Below are 28,000 nucleotides of genomic sequence, written 5' to 3' on the forward strand. Positions count from 1 at the left end.
TGCAGGGCAACAGTGAAAAGTGCCATTATTAAAACTTAAATTTATATTAATTAAAATATAAATGTTTGGAAAATTGTTGGGCAACTATATTCCCACACTTTTTGGTGTTTAAGGCAGTGGATTGCTGCCTATAATCTATTCAGATAATCATTGCAGCAACACATTGCAGTATATCAAACAAAGCAAAGAGGCAAGGCGTGTGTCAACTGATAACTCGGCTACAAAAGCTATAGAGTGTAATACAAAACTATTCCAATTTATGAAAATAATACATAATGGATTTTGACGAACTTGACAAACTCAAACTACAATATTTGGCTGGTGCCAATCTTGTTGAACATACGCCACTTTTTGCCCCTGGAGGAGAGTAAGTTGTAAAGCGTTAATTGTGTTTCACCGCTAAAGTTTTCGAATTATAGGTTCATATTTATACGTTCCAAGGATGTTGTGCGAATTTATTCTACGGCAACCGGTGAGCATGTACGCAAACTATCAGACGCCAATTGTAATCTAGTGTCCATGGAATTGGAATTGCGCGATAATGAGACGCTAGTTGCATGCACAACGAAAGGAGAAGTGATTCGTTGGTTTTGGCGTAGTGGTCGACTTCAAGAGACATTAGATTTAAAATTAAACACAGATCAACAAGTCCTAAGTTTTAACCTAATCAATTTATATGGAAATTCCAAAACGGCGTGCGCGTTTGTTACAATTCGCACTGCTAATGAGGAGAAAGTACAATGGTTCGTTGTGGATACAAGTAGTGCGGAACGTTTAAACGTACCCTGTAAATTAAAGTTGTTGTAAGTTTATCGAGATATTTTTATTGTTATAATTTTTTGATTGATTACTCTTTAATTATAGGCCCGACGAACCGCTGATTGCAGTGGACACAAGCAAATTCAAAAATATAGCTATAGTACAAGGGGCGTATATATATTTCCTTAATTATAAAACGTGGTCATGGAAGAGGTAAATTGTGCTCTATTTATTTCTCAAAGCTTTTTACTAAATCTTTTTTATTATTTTATTATTTATAAATACATACATATAAGCAGAGGGCGCATATTGATATTGTTTAGACCTAAAATTTTTTCATAATGCAGCATTTGTATTATAAGTAACTTGTGTTCTCTGTTTACTTTTGCAGGTTATTTAACGGCCACCATGTCCCAATTACGGTCGTTCGCGCACATCCTTTTGAAGAAGCGATAATCACAGGTGACGAAACTGGCAAAATATTTTTGTGGAGGGAATTTATGTGTCAGAGTACAGTAAAGACTGTGAGTATTCACGTAAAATTATATCGTGAAAATAATTTTAATTCAAAAACTTTCAATTTACATTCTCTAATATAATAACTGTTTAATTCTTTTTTGCAGACCCTCTATCATTGGCACCACACCGCTGTGTCTAGCATAGCGTTCACACCCAGCGGCGTAGGTTTTTTCAGTAGTGGCCATGAGTCCGTGCTTGTGTATTGGAATACTAATCGTCCAAATTTACGCAATTTTTTACCACGCATGGGCTCTGTTATTTGTCAACTCGCTGTTAATGATAATAATTCACAAATTGCTGTTTGCACAGCAGATAATGCCGTACATTTTGTTGGCACGGACAATAAAGTGATAAGCACCCTACAGGACTTCACCTACATGGAAAATGATAAAACTGGACAATGTAAATTTCCAGTTGGGCTACGTTTAAATCCACGCACGAACACGCTTGTGCTGAATGGAAGACATTGCCATTTGCAGTTTTACTCCGTATACACAAAGAACATGTTGTATAACGTAAGTACGTTAACCTATACTGTTACAAATATAACAACAATGAATTTATATTTGCTTGCAGATGGACATTGTAATGCAAAACGCGCTTTCTATGGAAACTGATAAAGTTCTCTACAACATTATTGTGACAAAGGCTGCTTTCAATATTGATTGGATGGCCACCGGTGAGGTGTTCAACGACCACGAACATTTGCCAGAGTTGCGTCTAAAATTTTGGAAATATGATGAAGCTGCAAAAAAGTGCGTGAAAAGTGATTGTGTTGTAATACAGTAATTTATTAATTTGATTTCGTTTTAGTTACGTGCTAAATACAAATATCGAGCTGCCACATGAAGGCGGATTCAAAGCAATCGAATTCTCTAGTTCAAATCAAATGGATAATTTGTTGTGTGCCACCGTCGGTGAGGATAACATAATCAAGATTTGGTCGCTGGAAGAATCGGACAATATTTATAACAAAGGAAAAGTTTGGTATTGCGTAGCGCAAACATGCTACCGTAACTTACCGGTTGAATCCATTTCATTTTCGCAAGATGGTTCCGTACTAGCGGCTGGTTATGGCAACACGCTTTGCATATATAAAGCTGAAAATTTAAAACTGAAAGCAGCACTCACACCACCGCCCGGTTATGATGGCGTTGCGCCACACATACAAGTAAGCTTGCGGCGCAAAGACATCGAGTCGCCACTGAAGGATGAATTCACGCCGGAAAAACAAAAACGCTGGTTGCAACTATTGAATGACTTCGTCGAAAAATATGACGAAACGCTCATTAAGGAACTCGAAAAGTTTGCCGAGAAATGTGAAAAAATAGAATTTAATCCCAAAGAAGTGTCGGCAGAAGAAATCGACGAAGAGACGCGAAGACAGCTATACAACAAAATAATGGATATGCATGAGCTGAACTTCTTCCATAAAGTGTTGCTCTTTCAACGGCTCGGTATCCGCGTGAATGTCCGTCCCGAGGGTCGCGCACGCTTACTCGCCTATTTGCACGACACAATATTACCAGAAGGCGAACAGAAGTGCTACCGCGATATGGAAAATGTGCTCAAGCGTATGAGCACCAGAGAACGTTACAGAGCTAAGAGTCGCATGCACGAATATCAAAACCGATTAAATAAATATGATGTGGAGGTGCAAAAAAAACTGCTGCCACTGATGGAGGTACTGAACTTTGGCGATAAAAGTAAAGGCTCAACGCTTACTAACGGCACTAGCACACATTATGACATTTCCGCGGCAACGAGGGAGAAAACAACAACAACAACGAAGCAACCAGCAGCTACAGATCTGGCTGAAGAAATAGGTGATCTTGATCCAGTAACGGCTCAAATCTCGAAGGTGCAATTTGCGGCGGGCGAATGGGCTCATTTGGTAAGCCAAACGTAATAAACACATTTTTGAATTTCATATGAAGCTAAAGATTTTTTCCGCTCTCAGGTCATAGTGTGCACAGAGCGGCGTGTTCTAATTTTCAATTTACTTACGCTACGTTTACATGCGGCGTGCAAATTGTCTGTCGAGCATTTGGCCTTCGATCCAATCAGCAACTTATGCGCTGCCTTTACCAAGTATAACGAATGTAAGTCAGAGCAAACATCACTGGCGAATTTAATAACAAATTGTATAAAAATTATATGAAAATTTACTAAAACTTTTTATAGTGTACGTTTTCCAACCAAATGTGCCGCTACCCATATATCAAAGACGCAATTTGCCCCGTTTGTACGGCGCAGTTTGGCTCCCACGTCGACATCCCAAGAACCGTTCCATTAATGTTGACTGGCAGGCACAATCCACATTATACTTTTTAACAGAAGATCAGGTGAATACAGAAACCGAAACAGTTTCAATGGATCATATATATTTACATGTGTTTATTTATATGTACATACATATATTTCAGGAAATTAAATATTTGGGTGTGCCAGACAGTGTGGACGATGATGCGCCGCCTCCAATTACCTTTAGTAATCCGGCCAATCAAGCGTTGCAATACAGTACCTTCGGCACTTTTGCTACACAACAACATTCTGATATGCAGACCAACCCCCGACAACCGATCGGACCACTGGTTATTGGTAATTCAAGCAAAATGGCTGTGAAATCGGTGAGTATTTTTTATATATACTATATAAAAGTCTTTGTAGATATATTTTAAACGCTGAATGTATGTATGTATATTAATTTAATTGTGGCCAAGAAAAATTCTTCATGTTAACGTTGGTTTGTGAGGTTAGGTGCGGTCAGAGGCATGGAAAGATTAACATTTATTTTTGCCAGTAAATTATTTTGTTTATAAAATTCAAAACACACTTTTTTGTTGATCCAGTTCTAATCGAAGCTCCTTGCGGGGACCATCACAAATCCTTGAAGACTCATCATCTAGAAAATCGAAATAACAGTCCTTGTATGAATATTATTCCGGTATCGTAGAATCAGCGGTTGTGGGAATTGATTAATAGGTAGTCTAAAGCTCTGATCGGAACTACCCATAACCCCTTAAAACGCTTTTTTTTAATTTTTTAATATATCTCGATTATTTCTCGATACTCTTCGAAAGCCCATAAAATCTGATTCAAAAATCGATGTCATAATAACAGAATTCATGGCACCTGCTAACTACAAAAGTTACTTGATTTTAACCCATTTTTCTAGAATTTTACGGCGACTCCTGTCTGTTGTTGTTGTTGTAGTGGCAGAACTTTGCCAAGTTGACAGTCCTTGACCGTATAAAAAAGTGCGGGTCCATTCTGGTTACTTAGACCCGACTATCGTGGGAACGTTGTAGCACACTTGTCGAATATTATGTTTTTATTTCGGAGGGGGAATCTTCCAAAGAAGCTGCCGCTGTAGAAAGGCAGCTTGCACGGTTCACATTGACCGCTAAGAATACACCTCTTTCGGGATCACTCCAAGTTAGTATTATCTAATCTTACTGGACTTGCGGAACAGTACGCCTATGTACCAAACTCTTAACTCCGGCTGCTTTAGCTTGTATTTGGGCCTGCGGGACCGCCGATTAGGCATTACTTTGCAGGACCGAACTGGGCAAGAATGCCTCTTCACAAACTCCCTGCGGAATTATTCAGCTGATCTTAAGCTTCTCCGCTTCCGTTCTCTTATCCTGAGTTCTTGGATCGCTATTGCGACCCACTCTATCATTTTCGCCATACAGCTTTAAATGCAGCCAGTGACTTATAATGTTGTCGGACGACATCCTTTGGTTTATTATTCGTTCGTTGGTAGTTCTTTCCACTATATATCTCGAGCAGAAAAGAAAGATATGCTCGGCGTTTCAATCGGCACTGCTGCATAATGAACATTTTGTGTCGCCAACGTGGCCGAATCTGTGGAGGTACTCCCTGAAACAATCACGGCCCGTCAAGAATCGCGTCAAATAAAAGTCTGTCTCCCCATGTTGTCTTTCAATCCAGGCTGTTACATTCTTAATTAGCCTATGCGTCCATCTTCCTGTCGTATCCCATTTTCTTTGCCACTCTCCGACGCTCGCCTGTTACTCCTTTTTTTGATTGTCGGCCCTTAGACGCTTATCATAGCTTTAGATTTTTAATAGACTCTACTTAGCTTTGAAGCCATTAAATCTGGCGGTATAAGATCAGATATGATACTGACCGCTTCAAGTGAGACCTTTCTAAACGCGCAGGCCACTCTAATGGCGCATAACCTGAACACTGCCTTTATCTTATTGGCATTTGTATTTGGCGCAGTGCTATCCCCATATAGGAGCCGCATACACCAGTATTTAATAGACTTTTTCAACATGCGCTTTGAAATTCAGTCTCCTATCAATCATAACGCCAAGGTACCTCGGTGAGTTTTACGTTGTAACGTTGTATCCATCGATATTTAAGGTGTCCGTTTCTAGTTTTTTTCTGCTCGTGATAAGCACTGCTTCCGTCTTTTCTTCGGCCGACTGTAGCTTAGTTTCCGTGAGCCAATCCTTAATTTTTATTGTGGTCACAATGCAGAAGTTTTGAATTTGGGAAATTTCTTTCGCAGCGATCGTCACAGCAATGTCGTCCGCATAGCCAATTATTTGAGCCTCTTTGGCAGAGGCAGACGTAACACCACTTGTATAGTACATTCCATAGTAATGGACCCAATAAGCAGCCTTGCGGTACTCCACCTGTCACCACGTAGTTTTTGAACCTGAACCGGTGTCGTACAGTAGCAGTCTGTCAGACAGATAGCTACTAATTAGCAGATATCCCAGTGTGTTTCTTTCCTCCAGAGCCCTAATGGTATGTGGACAGGAAGCAGAATTAAAAGCATTTTTCACGTCAAGTGTGACAAATGCGCAATATTTTTTATCGCCATGCATCCATCTGGTTCCCTCTGTAACTTTAGCAGCAATGTCCGCCAATTTTCCGACTGCGTCTGTGGGGGATTGATGAACTGAATTGGTTTCCTGGCAAGCCAGGCAGCTCTCCTTCTAGCTGACGTTCCAAACGTCTGCAGAACAGCCTCTGCAATACTTTAGCTATCGTATCGATCATGCATAGAGGTTGTTGTTGTTGTTTTAACGGAAAATCAATCTTCGTTGGGATGGTAAATGTCATTTGTGTTGTCGTCGATGTCATCTAACGGTAGGCCCAGGAAACGTGCTGTTTCGACGGGATCGGACCAAAGGGAGGAGGGTGTTAGATGAGTAGGGTTCGTAGAGCATGCAAAGAGGTGGTCAGTGTCATGCGGAGACTCGTTGCATGCAGGACATACATACGGTATGTCAGGGTCTATTCTGGATAAGTAGGAGTTTAACCTGCTACAGTATCTAGAACGAAGTTGCGCAACGGTCACACGCGTTTCTCGCGCCAGCTGGAGCTCTTCGACTGCTATGGGTGGTGGTTTGACTCCAAGAACGCCATTCACGGGAAGGGAGTCGGTGAAGGTGTTGATGGATCCGCTGTGAATGGCGGTCAGTACCTGTCGGAAGTTAGTTGCGTCCGAAGTCCGGTCGGCGTACTGTACGACGTAGTCCAGGAATGACCTTTTGATGCTCCTAGGAGGCGGTTCCGCTCCAAGCAGATGGCTGCAGGTGTGGTTTCTGCGAAAGCACCCCAACAGGAACTGCCTGCAGAGGAGTTCATTATGCTCCTTAACTGGGAGCATAAGCGTCTCACTGTGGAGGTGTTCAACGGGAGACATCAAAAGACATCCCGTAGTGGTCCGGAGTGCAGTGTTTTGACAGATCGAATATGTCGGTCAGTATAAGTGTTGTCATAAAATTGCTTGAAATACATTCCTGATTATATTTGAGTAATGCAATCAGTCCAGACCTTTTCCTAGCCCAAATATACCCAATACTTCCCTTCCTTACTTGTTTTATTGCTACTCAACACAAATAGGTTAGGTTAGGTAAATAGACTAATTTTTTGTGAGGCTATGAATGGAGACCTACATATGTAGGTCCATTATGCTGCTCTAAACTCCTAGATATGGATCAAAAAGACTGTCGCTTATTAACAAAACTGCCATAGCCTGCCACATGTTTTTTTGAGTGGTTAACAGCAATTCTAACCAATTCACCGGGTTCGCAAAAGGTATGGCTACCGAGATACTCAACATAGAGAGCAAATCTAAGAGCATTTCACCACTTTATTGAAATATAAAATATACAAAATTTTCTTAAGCATAAAAAAGTACAAACAACAAATCTATGTACATATACATACATATATGTATGTATGTGTATGCTTATGGAGAATATTATATGAAGTACATTTGGCTTAAGCTACTTATTTACTTATTGGTTCATATGTATGTATGTATGTACGCATTATCTTAAAGCTATTGATTTTTATTTTTTGTTATTGTAATAATAGCTATATATATTTTTTGAATTACTATGTATAAAGCGATGCATATAAGGAAGTTTATATTTTTACTAAATGACACTGCAACTCAATGGAAAATACACACACATGCATACAAAGAATTATCGCTCTCAAAAATCTCATTGAGTTGAAGGAAATCGCCAAAGTGTTTTATTCGAGTTTGAGTTCCTTTGCGGCCCACAAAATCAGTTCCTTATGTGCATGCTAATGTGCAAGTACATATATACATATGTACATACATATATGTATGTATGTATATACTCATGTAAGCACACATAAGTAACTGTGCATGTGCTTTTTAAAGATATATGTAAGTATGTATGTATGAAAATATTAAAATGAGTTTTAAGCAAAATTAAATAAAAAGCAATTGTTTGCCGGCATTTCCGTGTTTTTGATTATTTAATCAGTCACGCTTACACTATATACACATGTAGTATTTATGTACGTGTGTATTTTTGGTTGAAAATCAGTCAGTGGCTGCCGGTTTTTGTGTCATTTGAGTATACAAATTTGTGCCTAACAATGTAAATCCTTGATCAATACACCATAAGTATTATATACTTGTTTACAACTGTTATTGCTGGTGTTGTTGTTGTGTTTTGGCAGTGTGTTATGTGACATGTCTCCGTCGCAATGGCATACAAATCAACGTACCCTCCAAATATAATTTGTGTATGCCTCATTTAAGTCATTCAGCTAACCAGTCCGCAACGAGGCCGCCATTCCTTTGTGTTGTTGGTGGAGGCCATGGTCTCCCGTACATTGGTACTCATTTGACATTACCGGAGCGTGGAGCCGTTGGCACATGCAAATGCCGGCAGCGGCGCATCATCAATAAATCGTGTTTGAAGTAGCGCAAACAATGCCATTGTGGTATTTTCGAAAGTTGTTGCTGGAATGAGAAATACAGACAGACATTAAAATAGAATAGAATTTAATTCAATTGAAAAGTTAATTGTGTACAAACAGTTTCTAGCGTTTTATTTTGCTACACAGATTCTAAACAAATGTTGCACGTTGCTTACACACACAGCTACAGTTATGCAAATGCGGAGGCTGACAGGTTCGAAAACACACAAAACTTTATGATACACCTACAAGTACCGTGTCAGTCATTTTACCAGTCATTTGAGTATCACAGCTGGAAAAAAATTTGTCAGCGCGAAGAACAGAGTTTTCTATCATTTTGTTATGAGTATTTGTATTTGGAATTGATTAGCTATATTTATATACTACTCGTCCCCATGTAAGGATTTGATTTTGAGCGATCAGTTTATATGACAGCTATAAGATATAGTAGTACTATATCAGCGGTTCCGACAAATGAGCCGCTTCCATGTGGAAAATTTCAGAGCATCAAAAACTGAGGGATTGGCGCATACATACATATGTGTGTATACAGACAGACGGACATGGAAAATCAACTCAGCTCGTCACGTTGATGCTTTCTTTATACATGTATTAATTTATAGAGTCTTCGACGTTTTCATCTAGATTTCAATTCAGATTTCAGGTCAATTGACAAGTAAGCACTGACAACAAACCGATCAGCAGCCGAGATTTCTTGTAGGGTTTCTTGTAGCGTATATGTATTATGAATGTACATATATAGGCGAAGGTGTAAAGAAGTAGCCATTTAGACTACGTGTCTGCTGTCATGTGATATAAATATATTTTTTGTTGTACATACAATATACATATACTATGCTAACCAAAATCACACCGATATTTATATATGGTACGCTCCAAAATTGCGGAAAAGCACTAAGTTCCGAACAGTTTAGGGTTGGGTTTTTGCAATGCCAACTCTTTCTAACTCCTTGGCGAAGCGACAGCGGATATTTTGGGGTGCTCCTTGATACTCCGAGCCACTTTACTTTCAGCCTGGGATATGAAAGTTAATTTTTGGACGTGCCACTATCATCAAACCTTCCAATTCTTTAAGACCTTTTGAATTTAGCACTTTAAGGCACAAAAGAAACTCGCTTACCAAATAACGGTTGATCCAAGTAGAGGTACTTTTTTCAATAGCCTGTTTTTTGACAGATCACGAGTGAATCGTGTCAAGCTTTCATGTTATTTTTGTTCAGTATTGTTGGGCATTTCACCATATTTACAAATCGTTCAACTTTTTTACGAAAATTTTCGTTCTGTAAAGAATGTGTTTCGGCCATTTCGCTCAACTTATGGTCAACGTAATGGGCCTACTGAGCGCACTATTGGCAACACCATCACCCATCTTGAGACCCAGCATTCATTATTGGATAATATTCGACCGAATAGACCACGTCCAGCACGCAGTGATAAAAATATAGTAGCCGTAGTTGAGAGAAGACCGTGTTTCGCAGCATCTCCGACTGGCGTATGAAACGACTTGGCTCATTTTGCGTCGAGATCTTTAAATGAAAGCGTACAAAATACAGCATGTGCAAAAACTGAAGCCGCTCAACTTTCCTAAGCGACATCGCTTCGCTCTATGGGCTCTTGAAAACTTCCCAGAAGATCCGTCGCTTTCGAGCCAAATTTTGTTCAGCGATGAGGCCCATTTCTGGCTCAATGGGTACTGTAAACAAGCAAAATTGCTGTATTTGGGACGAAAAGCAACCTGAAGAGATTCAGGAACTGCCATTTCATTCAAAAAAACAACGGCTTAGTGTGGTTTGTGGGCCAGTGAAATCATCGGTCCACATATCTTCAAAAATGATGCCGGTGAGAAATTAACCGTCAATGATGACCGTTATCGCGCCATTATAACCCACTATTTGATGTGTGGACTTCAAGCTCGTGATCGCGGCGCCACTTCCAACACATCGCATGAATCAATGGATTTATTGAAAGAACACTTCGGTGAACCGATAATTTCACGTTTTGGGCCGGTCGATTGGCCACCAAGATCTTGTTATATCACACCTTTCGACTTTTTCCTGTAGGGATACGTAAAGTCTAAAGTCTGTGCGGCCAATCCCCGTTCGATTCAGGTCTTGGAGAGAATAAACACGCGTTTCATTCGCCAGTTACCAGTCGAAGTGCTCGAACAAGTCATTGAAAATTAAACTCTACGGACGGACCATCTGAGACGTAGCCGCGGTAGGAAGCCCAAAATGGATCACCCTTGAATACAGTTTGACTGGAACTGGATTTAAAGTGTTGCCAACGTTAGTGTTTTTTGTTTTGCAAAAGTGAGATATTTTAATTTTTTGCAAAGTTAAAATTTTATAAAAATACGAAAGATTATCATATTGTCAGCTTGAAAGCTGAAATAGTTTAAGAGAAGAATCACTTCAAAGTCAAAACATCTCTCTGTACACGTTTTTGTTCACTGGATGTCTTCGTTATAATTTAATTTAAATCAATTTCGTTACTTATAATGTGTGTTTACGGTCTTGTTCGACACGTTTCTCGAAAGAGATTTTGTCAATTTATTAGTTAATCGTGCGTCAGTGGTGGAGGTCATATAACATGATAACAGTTTTATTTATAAAAATTTCTATTCCTAGGCATATACATAAAGAGTTTAAACAAATTTTTATACACTAAACAGAGTACATTAAGCTTGTAACACCCAGACGGACAAGTCGGATACCCTATACCGTACAAATTGATCGATCAAAATTAGGAAACTTTTTTATTTGTCAATATATCTTCACGAAATTTGGCATGGCTTATAATTCAAAGCAACAGTACAATCTCCGAAAGAAATTGTTCAGATCGGATCACTATTGGATATGGCTGTCATACCAACTGATCGATCAAAATTAGGTCCTTGTAAGAAAAACTTTTTTATTTGACAAGATATATTCACGAAATTTGATGTCGATTATTCTTCAAGCCAAAAATACAATATCCGACAACAAAATTTCAGATTGGTCCAGTATAACATATAGCTGCCATACAAACGAAACGGTTCAAATCAGGCCCTTGTAAGGAAATTTTTTTTATTTAACAAGATATCTTGACGAAAATTGGCATAGGTTATTTTCCAGAGCAACAATACAATATACGGTGAAATTGTTCACCTCGGACTACTATAGCATATAGCTGCCATACAAACTGATCGGTCGAAATCTAGTTCTTGAAAGAAAACTTGTACCCGCGTAGGGTATTGTAGCAACTGTGCAACCAAAGTTAACTGTTTTTCAAATGCTTACCTCATCCACTTTTGGCAACGGTCCACATTGACTTGTTGGCATTAGAGCGAATAAAGCCAGTAGCGCAATAGCAATTATGTGAAAAATTTTGGGTAGCATTTTGTTGTTCTTACTTGCAGCTATGATTTATGCGTTATATATTTGTGATTTTTAGTCGAATTACATATGTTATATATAATTCATATATTTTGGCACTAATTTCACTTGTTTTGTTTGTTGTTGTGTACTATTTAAAAATGTGACTCTTCGCCCACTTCTTTCTTTACACTTTTTCTCAGTTTTAGAGTTGTTGCAGTTACTTTTAAATGTTTTTTTCTTACTAATATTTTTTTTTATTTTTTTTATTTAATTATTATTTTTTATTAATTAATTAATTTTTTTTTTAATTTTATTTTTTTTTATTTTATTTTTTTATTTAATTTATTTTTATTTTTTTTTTATTTTTATTATTTATTTTTTTTTATTTATTTTAATATTATTTTTATTTTAATTATTTTATTTTTTATTCTTTTTAATATTTTTTTCCATATTTTTTTTGTTCATTGAATCTTGAAGTCTGTGCCGCACAATAACGCTACTTCGTTTGAGTTTTTATTTTTTCTAAGTTTAATTTTCTTTTAATTTTTTCCTGCCTCATACGCCGCGTTGAACCGCGTTTGCTCTTTCGTTTGTTCTGCCGAGTGCGAGTGACAATTTGAAATTATCGCACATGGTGTTGCCTGCATTCCAATTTATATGCGAGCCCCGATGTTAGCATTATTCGCACGACGACAAGAACGAAGGCGGTGATAACTGTCACCGTACCCACTGCTTTTACTCCACAACCGTTGTCTGCCATGCAGAGCCAAAGCGCTTCTTTGTCGCGGCAGTGAGCACGCTTTATAACGCGTGTTGCTGTGACAGTCTGCGGCGGCAACTAGCGAATATTACTGTGTTGCACATTCGTTGATCTGAGCGCTCCACCAGCTTTGAGATGCACATCACTACTGCACTATAAATAGCCATTACATTCGCATATATTTTTCACCCTGTTTTTCGCTTCTTAACTGCAAAGTTCTTTTCTACTTTAACTCACTTTTCATTTGTTTCAATATTTTCCTTTCTTTGCGCCACTTGTTTACTTCGCTGGCGTTCGAGTTCTTCAGTTTTTCCAACCATAACTTGTTTATTTGCGTATCGCTTTGGCAGTGGGAGCAATAGCAGCAACTCTCTCAATGTTTTTCAGCGTTGTAGGTTATGTGTGCACTCCAGTACAACAAGTGTAAGTAGAAAATGCCAAACGTTCTTAACTTTTCAAAATCAAAATTTAAGAGGGGAGTAGGGAGTATTTTTACATTAGATTTCAAAACTTCAAAGCCACGCCTCACGTGCGTGTGATTTCTTTCAAATTTCGAACAACCCTCACAATCTATTACTATCTTGTCTGCTTGGTTTGAAATAAATCTTTTACTAACGAATCAGTTTTTGTGCCTGAGAAGCTTGGAAATAGTAGCTTGTAGTCGAATTTGAGGTATACGCTTAGCGAACGAACTCGTTCATAGCGTTATTCCTTAAAGTATCATTCGTATCAGAAGCTAAATGGCGACGTTCCACGTCCTAAATAACCTACGTTGAGATGAAAAAAATTAAAACTTAGACAGCTAGGCATGAATAGAAAAGACCATCACATATGGACGCCTAGTGTCTGACACCAATACATTGAGATGGCTAATATTAATTACAGCCAATTGCCAGGCTCGTAAAAGTATGACAACCGTGATGCTTCAGTCGTGTTGTGAAAATCTTTCCGCCTCTCGTGAATACCAATAGTACAGTTTCAAGTTGGAACAAGTATTATTGTGAGCATCGCTAAGAGATAGTAGTTCAATGGACATTTTCCACCCTTGACCGATGCTGATCAATGCCTACTGAATTGCACGAGCCGAAAAAATCCGGCGTCTTCTCGTTTCCTCGATGCGCGGAAATAAACAATCGCACCCACTAATTCCACAGCGACCATATTCACTAACTGGACGAAAGAGTACAGAATTGACCTTAGTATTGCAGTCGATGGTGTTAAAATTTCGACTGTCAATCACCCTATGATTTTAGGTGTGACATGCGACAGCCTGTGTTCTTTCACTCCGCAAGCGTCTGCGATTATTGCCAAGGTACAAAGCCGACACAAAATCCTCAAGTCGCTAGCCGGCAGCATATGGAGAAAAGACAAAGAAACGTTGTTGGCAACATATACAGAACACTGCAATCCGTACTACACAGGAATGCCTCTTGATGTCTTCTATCGAACACCCGCACAATGAGGTCAGTATCCAACCAGTTAAGGAGCATAATGAACTCCTCTGCAAACAGTTTCTGCTGGGTTGCTTTCGTAGAAATCATCCCTGTAGTCACCTGCTTGTAGTGGATCCGCCTCCTAGAAGCATCAAGAGGTCCTTCCTCAACTAAGTACGTCGATGAGATAAAACAATATGCCGACCAGACTTCGGACGCAACAAACTTCAGGCATGCACTGACCGCCATTCAGAATAGATCCATTAATCACCGACTTCCACTCAGTGAATGGCGTGCTGAGAGCCAAACCACCACCCATTGCAGACCACGAGCTCGAGTTGCCGCGAGAATTGACTCTTTCGCAGCTTCATTCTGGATACTATAGCAGGTTACACTCCTACTTATCCATAATCGACTCTGACATATCAACGTGCAACGAGAACCTGCATGGCACTTACCACCTCTTTGCATGCCCTGCAAACCCTACACATCTGACACCCCTCTCCCTATGGTCCGACTCCGAGGAAACAGGACGCTTCCTGGGCCTACCGTTGGATGACCGTGATGATAATTTATCTAATCCTTACCATCCCAACGAGGACTAGGTAACCGCTGTAACAACAACAAAGGAAGAGGTCATGTACCTCTTGACTAGCTTTTAGCTCACTGTCAGCGAACTCAAGGCCATATAGTGGCTCTGCTAACTAACCCATGCTGGGGCAGATTAGTAGTTGTATATTTCTATTTCTGAATTATTGGTGGAGGTAGAGCCCCTCTTATGAATTTATTTATGGTTTAGGAATATACTTAAGTATAATGGCTAAGATTTTTTTTGTCTAAAGCAGGCTTGAAAAGTTCTCGTTATCTGTCGATTGGTGACCACCATTAGTATTTCTATATTTACTCTTTATGAATTCTTGCTCAGCGGTTCCTTGAACCCTTAAACCTACTCGGCAACAGCGAAGTAGCTGCTTGACACCTAAAAATAGAACCAATTCCTTGCGTGCGTAAAGCTTCTAAGATAATTCGTTAATATTTTTCTCGCGCTTTCTCCACCGTACAAGCACTTTCGGGTCGCACTTGCGCTAACTACCGGGTTGCTGGTCAGTTTATACACATTTTTGGCGCCACGAGCAGTTTGTCATCGTTTTTTCGTTGAACTAATTGCCGCGTGTATTTGCCAACAACACCAGAAACAATTCTCTTTCCAGCGATATAACGGTTGTAGTGGTTTATATTTCGGATCTGTGTTATGTTGTGCCGGCTTTATGTATTCGACTGATATGCACTTATGTACATATGTATATAGTATCTCTTTCTTATAATTGGCTTTATATTTCCATTTTTTATGCGCTTTTGCTGATGATTGTAACTGTAATTCCAGCTAACTAACTATTTAAATGCTTCAGTCCCTGACTTGCTTGAGCTTGTTCTTAATTATTTATATAGCAGGTCAAACGCATTTTATGACTGTCCGTTTTGTTTTTGTGCCTTTATCATCGTCATCATCATCAATAAAAGTACGAGCATTACTCATATTTTTGATGTGTCGTGAAGACGCTTCTCCTCTGCTCTGAAGAGTGCCTTCAACTTTAGTCAGCTGCAGCTGATTGGGGAACTAGATAATTTGATAGCCGGTTTGCACTAAGTTCATTTGGAAAATATAATTAATTTACTCGTGGGGTTGCCCAGCATATAGGAAATATGTGTACCGTTGTACTTGAATACGCATACTGTTCTCTTCATGTATTGTTGTTGCATTTCAATTGTTTTTCCATGGCATTTTTAGTAAAGATCTCTCGAGATCTCGCTCATATCTCTAGGAAATGTGTGTGCTTCTTTGCTCCGCACTCAAGTCTCCTTGCCGGAGACCGCCAGTATGCCGGCTTCGACATCATTTCATTTGCTTAGCTTCCTCTTTGTTCGCCTATGAGCAGCTTCCGTATGTTCCAACATGTATAGTCCAGTTTTAACCAGAGAGCAGCTGAAAGTTTCCTTAAAGTTCGTGCGCACTCAATACCAGCTGTACGATTTTTTTTTGGCTCTTCATATTTATGAGTTCAAAGCGATTGCGCTATCACTTACATTGTTATACCTCAAACGTGGTGTATTAAATTTGCCATGTGAATAGCGCTTGAGCGTGTCTAGCTGTGTCGATTTAGCCATGTTTCCCGGTCTGCCCGTCCGTTTGTATACTATACACGAAATAATCGCTCGGTTTTTGAGATATCAATCTGAAATTTCGCACGTTCGTTTTTCTCCTCAAGCAGCTGCTTATTTGTCGGAACCGCCGATATCGGACCACTATAGCATATAGCTGGCGTACAAACTAAGCGTTCCAACTCGAGTTCTTGTATGGAAAACTTTTTTATTTTACGAGATATCTTCACGAATTTTGGTATAGATTATTACCCAAGGCAATGGTATAAACTCCAAAGAAAATGTTCCGATCGGCCTTCTTTATCATATAGCTGTCATACAAACTGACCGATCAAAATCAAGTCCTTGTATGGGAATCTTTTTTATTTGTTAAGATAATCTCACGAAATTTTGCATGGATTATTAACCAAGAGAAGGGTATAATCTCCGAAGTAACTGTTGAGATCACATCACTTTTGGATATGGCTGTCATACAAACTGACCGATCAAAATCAAAAAAAGTTCTTGTATGGAAAACATTTTATTTGACAAGATATCTTCACGAAATTTGGTGTGGATTATTCTCCAAGCAAACAATATAATATCCCAAAAATTTTTTCAGATTGGTTTACTATAACATATAGCTGCCATACAAACTGGCCGATAAAAATCAAGTCCTTGTATGGGAATCTTTTTTATTTGTTAAGATATTCTCATGAAATTTTGCTTGGTTTATTATCCAAGGGAACGGTACAATCTCCGAAGAAATTGTTGAGATCGCATCACTATTGGATATGGCTGTCATACAAACTGACCGATCAAAATAAAAAAAAAGTTCTTGTATGGATTTTTTTTTATTTGTGAAGGGTATTCTAGCTTCGGTGCAACTGTACTTAAGGTCTTCTCTTGTGTTGACCTCTCTCTTGTTTCTACATTGATATTTGTAATTGTTATTATTGGAAATAAGAATGCTTCGCTTGCTTGCGCTGATGACTTCTTAATAGCTTTGGTTCTTTCAACTCACTATACATAGAAGTATCCGTATATGAAAATACATACATATATTCTTAATGATTAATTTTGATTACAATTGAAAAAACGAAATACAATGTATTTTTAGCAAAAACAAAATTTGAAATTCTTGAAAAAGAAATGATTTCATAGTTAGGCAATAAAAATGGAACATGTGGGTTTCGATAGGCTTATCGGACACTATCATGTCTTGAACTTTGACCGTTAGTCATTTGCTCCTTGCAAATTATGGAATATACTTCACTACGTGCCTACTTATAATGATCCGCACTTCTATTAGACAGCTGCAAAACAATTTAATTTGTTGCTTAATGTATTTTTAGAATTATCTACCGTGAAATACGAAGTGTACATAAAGGGTGTTTTTATGAGACATGTGGCTTTCAAGCAGAAATGAAAATCATCATCGATTATTTATTATAGCCTAAATTATTGGCTATTGTTATTGGAAAGTGAAGCGTGTGCCATTATCTTTAAATATTTTATAATATTGTTTTATTATATATAAATATATTTTATTTATGGGGGCGTATGTCAGCAATAAATCACCGAGTGTTATCTTCCAAGGCTTTAATCGTCACGGGTTTATCTGCGTAAATAAGCGACTTTACTTAAGCCCACAGAAAATAGTACAGCGATGTTAAAGGGCACGATCTCGGAGGTCACGCCATCACCCACGACGCGAGATAATGCGCTTACCAAAAGTTTCCTACCATAAATTGATTGTTTCGTAGACTGTATGGCAGGTAGCGTCTTCTTGTTAGAATCAAAGGTCGTCCACATCAACATCATCCAATTCAGGCACAAAAAGTCAATAATCAAGTCTCTCTAGCGTTCCCCATTGAATGCAACATTAAGACCAGTTAAAATTTTGAAGAAATATAGACCAATGATTCAACAAACAGTGACTTTTTGATGATGTAAAATCGTCTCCGCAATGGATTGTGGATTATCATCGTTCCAAATGCAACAATTTTGTTTATTAACGTACCCATTGAATCAAAAGGAGTTTCATCACTGAACAAAGTTTTCTTTTGAATTGTGAATTGGAATTTGTAAGCCCGCAAACCAAGATCCATCTTCAAAATCCTCCATGAAGTGGATGAGCACGGCTTCAATTGTAACTCACGATGGCGAAAGTACTCATTCAGGTTCTCTTCGATACTCTGCTCCACAGAGCAGGAATAGCGTCTGCTTCAGAGGATAAGCATTATCCACTAAAGCAAACGTGATGCAAAACCGATCCATGTTTGCCCGAATTACCGACTCTTCTTGGCGATTATGCGAACAGAATATTGGACGCAGCTCGCGATCCGTCTCGATAACCGAACCATTATTTTGGTAATACATTTACAAATTTGTTTCTTTTGTTCTTGCCCAAAAAAAGTTTTTGTTTTTCTTTCAAAAACCTTTCATATTTAACGCACTTCTGTCCCCTGTTTTGGATTTCATGTAATACGAGTATCATTGAAATCTACGAAAAAGAAATGGAAGTAACTCGATATTCTAATAAGTTAATTGAAAACTCCCCCGGCCTACCATAGTAAAAAACATTTTTTGGCAAAATCCGTTTATTATTATTCAAAAAGCAGACGAGTTGGCAAAAGCAGTAGCTTTCCTTAAGGAATCCGATTCAGAGCTAATGCCAAGTCCCCTAGGATCGATCAAAATAGAAATCAATAGACAATTTCAACAAGATGGAAAAACATAACAATAATATAATATAACTAAACAATTATGGACAACATATGACAAGAAAAGAACTAACGACTTACTAAATAGGTCTAGGAAAAGTATAGCAGGGAACAAGGAAGCAGTTTTCCACTTTCTCTGTGAATGCCCATCCCTATCACAGATCCGACACAGAACATATGGAATCCGTCAAGCACCAAACCTTGAATGGATGTCCACAAAAAGCATATCGGACATACGTATGTAGCTTCATCGAAACCTCAAAATGATTTTAAAGAGAAGTTGAAACGTGATAGTAAATATAAAAGGTCTACGAATAGTGCAACAAAATGGCACAGCCAGTGCTAATTGAGCCCGAACGACAACAGGGCTTCACTCCTACCTTCCTTCATACCTATTATTCAACATACTTGTAGTTCCCTCCAGGGGTGACTCACTAATTATAGCGACTCTCCAACTTTTTGATAAAATTTTTGTAGTAGGATAAGTACTTTGCTTCAAAATAGGCATCAGTTTCGGCGATAATGCGACGAAAATATCTTCCCAGCGAGCATTCTTTTGAGATCTGAGAACAGGTAATAGCCGCTGGAGGGCAGATCTGGATAATGCGGTGAATGCGGAGGCAACTCAAAGCCCAATTCATGGCTTTTTTGCATTTTACTTTACGGACTTTCAAAATTATTTTATGGACTTTTTTGATGTTTCCGTCGGTAACAACCTCTTCTAGGCGTCCACTCCGTTCACTGTCTACGGTACCCATTTTACCACGTCTAAACTTAGCATACCAATTTTTGATTTTTGATTTTCTTGGGGCAGTGTCGGGAAACTCATCATCAAGCCAATTTATTGCTTCAACTGAATTTTTTCCCTTCAATAAGCAATATGTTATCAAAACGCGAAATTTGAAGAAACACGCGTTCAAAGAAACATGAAACAAACACTACTTTTGCTCTTTTTATATGGTTCAAACTGTTCGCTTTAGTTTAAGTATGACCTATGTAGAGACTAATTCTACTCTTTTTAACCGAATACCTACAAAAGTAGACTAACTGTATTCATGTACATATATAAAGATTTAACGAATTCATCATTAACTATAGCCAAAAGATATTCATTTGGGATTAATTAGTTTCTAATTGTGTCATAAAGGTATATCTCGGAGGCTCCGAATGTGACCCTATTGAGAGTAATCCGGAAGTTCTCTTTGTAAAGATTACTCACACAAATTTTTGTTGGTTAAATCTAAATAAATAAAACTAAACAAATATTTTATTTATCTAAAAATAAAAGAATATTTTCGCCAGTTTATTTATATGCCATAGAGTGTCTTTGATTCATTGCATGTGTACATAATGGTAGCCGGTCGGTTCAGATAACGTGGGATTGTGTGTAAATAGTTACTAGAGATAGTAAAATGTATCTTTCCTATAAAGTGAAACAAACATCTTCTGAAGTACAGCGATTAGCGGAAAATTAGGAAATGAAATGAAATGAAAAATACCAACTTATTCTTCTCACTCACTTATTAGGACACTCACTCTCACTTAGTACATAAAGACACGCCTTAAATGAATTTCAAGTATTTGAGACGTAGATTTATACTTTGAGGGTATATTTTATTTAGTGCTATTGAAATTCTTAAACGTTTTTTTCTTTAAAAAACTTGTACTTCTGCTTACAAAAATTAGTTATGACTATTGTTCATTTAGTTCTTGTTTTGTAGTAGAAAAGGAGGTGTTGGTTAATTACTTACTTATTTGATCGAAAAAAAACAGGTGAACCTTGCAACCAGCATTTATTCTTATTTTATATTATTAAACAATTGGTATATGCTTCGTTAGTAAAGATGTTTTCCTTTACTGAACTTAAGTGCAAAGTTATTTTACAAAATTGGCGAATCGAACGAGCTAATGTTGGAATGTTGAACTTGAAGCATTGGAGCTTTGCCAGAAATGATCAATTGACAAGAATTGTGAAGACACTAACAACTTAGAAAACGTTCTTGATTTCTTTGACGAATTTATTAGGTTGTCTTGAAATGATATTTTTATGATCTCAACTGTAGGCTCAATTATACAACATCTTAGATATGGAATGGCGTGAGAATTTAAACCAAGAATTGTATATCAAATTATCTACTTTTTAAATATTTTAAGCAAATTCAACAATGTGCAAATCTTATTTGCATTACCATATCTCAACTCAAATAAAAGATATTTCCCTCTAAGTTCGCCAAACGCTTATATTCCCAACTGAATTAGGCAAAGCTTGCTAATAGTGAGCACACAAAACTTCCAGGGTTTTAAATTTGGATTCCATTCAGCTTCAGCATCTTATGCAGTTCAAACTATATCTAGAAGATTTCTTATTTGAAATTATCATTCTTAAGTGCGCCTTAGTTTTACGCGTTTTCACAATATGACAGCTACAATTGAGTTAAGCAACGATGCTTTGCGTAGACTTTGCCAGAGCTATTACAAGTACAATAAGTTCGAACAGCCACGTACACTAGAGGTTCTCAGTTATGAGCATTCTGCCAACGCAGACACCGTCACTGGATTTTTTGGTCGTCACCAGTTCCTCACGCTCAAAGTTCTCAGAGTTGATGTCGAAGGAAATGAGCATTTGGAACAAGTGCGCTTTTTCACCAAAACTCCACCATTGGAATTGGCATCTCGTATGGAGTATGTAGAAGAGTTTGGTCTCTACAAAAAAGAGGTTAGCGTATACCGTGTGATATTGCCTCAATTGCAAAAAATTATACCACATGTGGCGCCTAATTGCTACTACGCGGACGAGCGCCTACTTGTCTTCGAACATCTTGCGGATCAGAAATTCCGCATGGCCGCCGGTCGTGACGGCATTCTCAACTATGATCACCTACATTGTGTGTTGAAAACACTTGCAGCGCTGCATGCCAGTTCCATAATCTATGAAGTGCGTTGTGGACGTAAGTTGAATGAGCTACATCCCGAGGCTGTGGTGGAGAACGCTTATCCGTTGGGCATTCCGGAGACTCACGTGCGTAAACAAAATTTCAATAATGCAAATCGAGTATTTGCGGAACTGATAAAATTACTGCCGAAATATCAAGAGGATTTGGACTTTATTTTAATGGAGTTTCCGAAACGCATGGCTGCAATCTACGAATTAGCACAGACGTCGGACAAATATCGAAACGTATTCTGTCATGGCGATCTTTGGGCGAACAACGCCATGTTTCAGTATGGCGATTCTAGTAAGACGCCCATACAGTGCCGTCTGGTGGACTTTCAGCTTAGCCGTTATGCACCACCCATGGTAGATGTGATAACAATACTCACCATACCGACAAGCAGTAGCTTCCGTAGGCAATATTTAACTGAATTACTCGATGACTACTATAGTTTTATGTCCAAATACTTGGAGCGGGAGCAACTAAATATTGAAGAATACTTGAAGCGCCAAGAGTTCAATGAGACCGCAGGCAAATTCCGCATTGTTGGACTTATTGAAAGTCTATTTTTCTCCCACTTGACGCTTCTGCCGCCAGAACTGGCAGAAGCTGTAACCTCGTCGGCGAATGGTTTCACCGACTTTTTTGATGTCAAACGTGTGGAGATGTGTTTGGCAGCTTTTCGCACCGATGGCATATACCGGGAAAGAATGACGGACATGCTGGAAGATTTTGTCGATACTTTTGTGTTAAATAATCGAAATTAGTTTTTGTAAATGTGCACGTTTGATGAATGGAAATCAAAATAGAAGAAAAAAATATTCGTAAAATTGTTCTAATATATTTGGTTTTCAATCCTCTACCAAAAAACGAAAATTTAAATATTCGTTAATTGAATTTAGAATTAAAGTTTTTAACTCCTCTCGATCGCCCCTCTTAAATAATGCATGTGTACCTTTGAACACTAATTTTCTGTTATTTCTTTTTGTTGTCATCACGGTTGATATTAGTTGCTCCCAGGTGCGCCCCCAAATTGCTATTGATAGCGGAATTGTTTACTTTTAATCGTAAATTGTTTTTGTTTTGCTTTATTATTTTACGTATGCATTTTTTTCTTTATGCACTGTCGCTAAGCGAAAAAAAGCCTATTGGTGCAGTAGCAAAAAATGCCTTATTGACTTCGTAGAATTGCGTTTTAATAATAAATAATCTGGTAGCAATAAAAGCATCCTTCGATCGACTTACGTATTAGTCGTATTTTTCGCTAAGTACACACATAAATACATATGTATATACATATATATTCATAAATACTAATGTACATTGGAGTGCTTCAAATGATTCTTTACAATTTTTTCAACTTACGAACCCAAATGTTGCTGTTTGTTGTAATAAATTCACAAATGAAGAACATTCCACACAAGCACTTGATTTCAGATTGGTATGTATTAGACCAGTTCGCGTATATCTTTACAGAAAGGCGGACAGACGGCTGTATCAACCCTGCTCTTTATTCGGCAGTTCCTTTTGACGGATTCAAACTTCGAAGTAAAGTTAATATACTCTCTTCAGGGTATACAAATCCTCAAATATGAGTCTTATAGCTCAACTCTAGGCGGCCGCTATTTTAATTTTAGTTTCTCATATAATTCACTTGGGGAAAAATTATGTTTTATAGTAAAATTAAATTTACACATACTTACGCAATTATTTACAAACAAGCTTTTTATATTATCCAAGTTGGGCCTTTGAGCTTTACTAAACAAAGTATGATTATCTTTATAAAACGAGTAGACCAGGGAAGATAATTTTTGAAAAAAAAAAATCATTTCGGCTTCATACCATAAAAGAAGAAAGTTGAAATAACAAAAAAGTGTGCGCTGTAAGACTCAGGAAAGCTGAGCATATGAAGAAAGCCGCACAATTACCCCAAAATTCCCCCTACTTCAATTTTAGTCCTGAAAATTTGGGTCGCGCAAAGGCCACTCACATGCCGTCGAAGGATACGTAAATGAGGTGGCTGGAAGAGGAATAGTGAGCTTTTTTATGGATCGAAGCTAGAAGGAAATGTCTTAGAGAGAGTTTTCTGTTAGGAGCTTTCTGTCAACCTTAGCCTTAGGCGACCGAACTTTGTCTTTCAGGAAGCAACGGCTGTTATTAAGATGTCGGTAGCCGCGGAGCGGCAATACTTGTGTTGAGCTCGTTAACAGTGCGCTCAAAGCTAGTCTTCATATGCTCAGCTCTCCTGCGTCTTACAGCGCACACTTGAAATTCATTCAGCTTCTTCATCATTAGGCTCTTTAGGGTGCCTAGAATCGGTGGTAACTGCAACACCGATGAGCTAGCCAGAAAGGGCACCTTTGCTGGTGGTTTGGTTAATTACTTACCTATTTTATGGAAAAAAATCAGGGGAACCTTACAACCAGCAATTATTCTTAATAATTTAATTAAGAATATTAATATAATTAAGGATTTGGTATATGTTTCATTAGTAAAGCTGTTTTCCTTTACCGACCTTATGTGCAAAGATCTTATACAAAACTGTTGAATCGAACGAGCTGATTTCGGAATGCTCGACTTGAAGCATTGGATTAATTGACGAGAGGGCACCTTTGCCCCGTTTACAATGGAATGGGACCAAGTTGGATCTCCATTTGCGTCTTGAGTTCGGTGTGTTCATTAGCCGGACCGGCGTTCTAAGCTGTCCAAGTGAGATTCCTATTAGGATAACCTAACCTAACCTAATATTTTTATATTCCAAATTTGCTTTAAGCTATTTATTTTGCCACCTTATTTTCACTTAATATCGGAAAACCTCCAAATTTTCAATCGGAAATTCTCAGTTTATAAAGATTTTTTGGAATCCGAAAAGAACTAATTATTTGTATTCACTTTAAATTTGCGAAATACATTGAGACAGAAGAGCACCTGAAAATTGAAATTAAATTTGCTTAGTTGACAGGGCTGTCCTTAATTACTATACGATCTGTCAATCAGTTGGTTAAGTCGGTCCAATCAGTTGGTTAAGTCGGTCCACCTCAGTAGTGCGCTACAATTTTTACAATGAATAAAAATATCGAACAAACAATTTATCTCGAATTTTGCTTTTCTAACCGAATTTCGTGTGTAGAATTGTTGTGAATGTTGGGGTTCAGTTTTATCAAAAACACAAATCAACGAACATGCCTCGTTCTAAACGACCTACAACTGATGAAAATATTAAAAAAAAAATGGAAAATATGGTGCAAGAAAATTGTCAGGCAAGTGTTAGAGAGATGGCAAGAGAGCTCGACATCTCTTGCGTGTCCGTCCGAAAGATTTTGGAGAATATATTGCTCGACTTGTCCCGATAAAGCTGATTTTTTTTAAAGAGTACTATTGTGACCGAGTTTAAGGCAACAAGTAAGAAAGCGCTAAGTTCGGGTGCAACTGAACATTTTATACTCTTGAAACTTGCAGGAATCAAGCCAGGGAAATATTTTATATTTATTAGTTCTGCAAAAGATGTATGGTCCATTGCGCGTGGGTCACGGCGAATATCGCATTCGATGGAACGATGAGCTGTATGAGATATACGACGACATTGACATACTTGTAGTTTAGCGAATTAAAAGACAGCGACTAAAACACTCCAGCTCTGAAAGTATTCGACGCAGTACGGACACGGACGAACAGACAGACAATCAACCGGATTTCAAGTTTTCTTGTCATCCTGATCATTTATACTTATATACAAGGTGCGTTCCAAAGTAAACATTTTTGAATCTAGCGCCCCCTGGTGGCGCCATCTATATGTCGACTGGTGCGTTAGTATCTGTTATCTTTATCGATTGTCCAGTGAGTATTTCATGATATTTTATTGATTGGGAGTGAAGTTATTGCGTTTTAAGTGTCAGTATGTTTGCGTTATCGGTGCGAAAATGAGCTTCGAACAAAGAGCCAACATTAAATTTTGTTTTCAAATTGGTAAAACTTTTACCGAAACGTTTCAATTGATGAAACAATTTTATGGCGATGATTGCCCATCCCGTAGCAGAGTACACGAGTGGTTTCAACGCTTTCAAAGTGGTGGTCATGGACATCTCCAAAACATCGATTTATCGCATTTTGACCAAACACGATCAAAAATTGCTCAGAATCCAACATTCGAAGGACATCATGTGACCGATTATTTGACCAAAAATCACATATTAACCATTAACAACTCCTCGTATTCACCTGATATGGCACAGTGCGACTTCTTCTTTTTCGGAAAAATGCATTTGCCCATGAAAGGAAAGCGTTATGCAGACATAGAGGCCATTCAAAGGGCTTGCACCGGCATACTGGCGGCCATACCGGCCAACGAGCTAAAACACTCGTTTGACATGCTTTTGGACTATGCAAAAGCTGTATTGAAGCAGAAGGAGACTATTTTGAATAAACTAAATTGATTTTATTGAAAAAGCATTTGTTCTGTTTCTTTTTTTGAACTCCTGTTTACTTTGGAACGCACCTTGTATATAACCCTATATCTATCTCGATTAGTTTTAGGTGATACGTACATCCGTTAGGTGAACAAAACTATCGGGTGATTTTTTAAGAGCTTGATAACTTTTTTTTAAAAAAAAACGCATAAAATTTGCAAAATCTCATCGGTTCTTTATTTGAAACGTTAGATTGGTTCATGACATTTACTTTTTGAAGATAATTTCATTTAAATGTTGACCGCGGCTGCGTCTTAGGTGGTCCATTCGAAAGTCCAATTTTGGGCAACTTTTTCGAGCATTTCGGCCGGAATAGCCCGAATTTCTTCGGAAATGTTGTCTTCCAAAGCTGGAATAGTTGCTGGCTTATTTCTGTAGACTTTAGACTTGACGTAGCCCCACAAAAAATAGTCTAAAGGCGTTAAATCGCATGATCTTGGTGGCCAACTTACGGGTCCATTTCTTGAGATGAATTGTTCTCCGAAGTTTTCCCTCAAAATGGCCATAGAATCGCGAGCTGTGTGGCATGTAGCGCCATCTTGTTGAAACCACATGAGTCAACATTTAAATGAAATTATCTTCAAAAAGTAAATGTCATGAACCAATCTAACGTTTCAAATAAAGAACCGATGAGATTTTGCAAATTTTATGCGTTTTTTTTTTTTAAAAAGTTATCAAGCTCTTAAAAAATCACCCGATATAATACTCTGTAACAAATCATGAAAACGGTCAACCATATTTGGCTCCCGAGATAAGCCTCTGCGGATAAATGTTATTATTTTATTTATTATTATCATTACAATATTTTCTCACGCAATATCTAATAATATCTTCCAAGCCATTAAAAATACTAAATCCTTATGGAACTGTTGTTTTTTTTTTTATTCCAGCTAATTGAAATGTCCACACACACAATGCCGCCACTAAGTCTGCTGGCTGCCGATTTTGTGAAGTCTCTCTTAAAAACTGCCGATACGCAAGAGAAAGATGAAGCAGTGCAGGCGGAGAAAACCAACAAACCCTTGTATAATAGAAGAAAAATGCTTAATGGTGGGGCGGCTGTTTTTATGAATGGACATGACGGTCACTCGACCGATGATGATGAAAGTGCCGAGGAAGAGTTGGATGACGCTGCAAAAGTGAAAGTGAAAACGAACGAGACGAAGCGCAACACAACTAATGACGAAGATGTCGAGATGGTCGATGAGGCAACTGCCATGGAAAAACGGAAGAGTTTTATTGTGAAAAGCGAAGCAATCAATGCAAATGCGGCGAAAAGTTCTTTAGCTCAGCAGAGACACGACAACGAGGCACAGTTGAAACGTATTTCAGCATGTAGTGTAGAGTTAGAGTTTTGAAACAATAATTAGTTAAAGTGCTAGTAAGAATCTGACTACAACTGCTATTAACATTAATATAATACAATTTACAGTAATCGTTTTTTCTAAACGCTTAGTTCCTACTAAGCTAAATACATATATTTAAATCCGTTTCAATATGTACAATTTTGTATAACTGTAAAACACTCAAACCACAAATGTATCAATTTGTCTCATTTACTTTGCAACTGCGCAACACTTAATGTTTATGACTGCAATGAAATATTTTTAAAATATAAACTACATCCGTTGTAATATAATACAAATACATGATTTTGT

General features: G+C 38.1%; 3 protein-coding genes across 3 annotated transcripts; 2 read left to right on the forward strand and 1 right to left on the reverse strand.

Annotated features, from left to right (window-relative positions):
* On the forward strand, positions 1-28,000 carry LOC120768194 (WD repeat-containing protein 75). Its single transcript, XM_040094765.1, has 11 exons — positions 1-367; positions 420-803; positions 865-972; positions 1,151-1,283; positions 1,383-1,793; positions 1,855-2,033; positions 2,092-3,172; positions 3,239-3,380; positions 3,463-3,623; positions 3,705-3,908; positions 27,233-28,000. Exons 1-11 carry the CDS (start codon positions 276-278, stop codon positions 27,698-27,700), a joined length of 3,363 nt encoding a protein of 1,120 aa, XP_039950699.1. The 5' UTR covers positions 1-275; the 3' UTR covers positions 27,701-28,000.
* LOC120768196 lies at positions 7,696-12,090 on the reverse strand. Its single transcript, XM_040094767.1, has 2 exons — positions 11,808-12,090; positions 7,696-8,551 (listed from the first exon to the last, which is right to left on the reverse strand). Exons 1-2 carry the CDS (start codon positions 11,904-11,906, stop codon positions 8,429-8,431), a joined length of 222 nt encoding a protein of 73 aa, XP_039950701.1. The 5' UTR covers positions 11,907-12,090; the 3' UTR covers positions 7,696-8,428.
* Positions 21,285-22,711, forward strand: LOC120768195. The gene has a single exon (XM_040094766.1). It carries the CDS (start codon positions 21,360-21,362, stop codon positions 22,641-22,643), a length of 1,284 nt encoding a protein of 427 aa, XP_039950700.1. The 5' UTR covers positions 21,285-21,359; the 3' UTR covers positions 22,644-22,711.

Source organism: Bactrocera tryoni, chromosome 2, assembly GCF_016617805.1.
Source record: "Bactrocera tryoni isolate S06 chromosome 2, CSIRO_BtryS06_freeze2, whole genome shotgun sequence".
Taxonomy (NCBI): domain Eukaryota; kingdom Metazoa; phylum Arthropoda; class Insecta; order Diptera; family Tephritidae; genus Bactrocera; species Bactrocera tryoni.

Excerpts from the sequence above, each read along its gene's own strand:
- LOC120768194 (XM_040094765.1), top strand. The coding sequence starts at position 276 with ATGGATTTTGACGAACTTGACAAACTCAAACTACAATATTTGGCTGGT. Across the intron at positions 3,381-3,462 it reads CTTTACCAAGTATAACGAAT|TGTACGTTTTCCAACCAAAT; the intron begins GTAAGTCAGAGC and ends AACTTTTTATAG. Across the intron at positions 3,624-3,704 it reads ACTTTTTAACAGAAGATCAG|GAAATTAAATATTTGGGTGT; the intron begins GTGAATACAGAA and ends CATATATTTCAG.
- LOC120768196 (XM_040094767.1), bottom strand. The coding sequence starts at position 11,906 with ATGCTACCCAAAATTTTTCACATAATTGCTATTGCGCTACTGGCTTTA. Across the intron at positions 8,552-11,807 it reads CGTTGCCAAAAGTGGATGAG|CAACAACTTTCGAAAATACC; the intron begins GTAAGCATTTGA and ends TTCTCATTCCAG.
- LOC120768195 (XM_040094766.1), top strand. The coding sequence starts at position 21,360 with ATGACAGCTACAATTGAGTTAAGCAACGATGCTTTGCGTAGACTTTGC.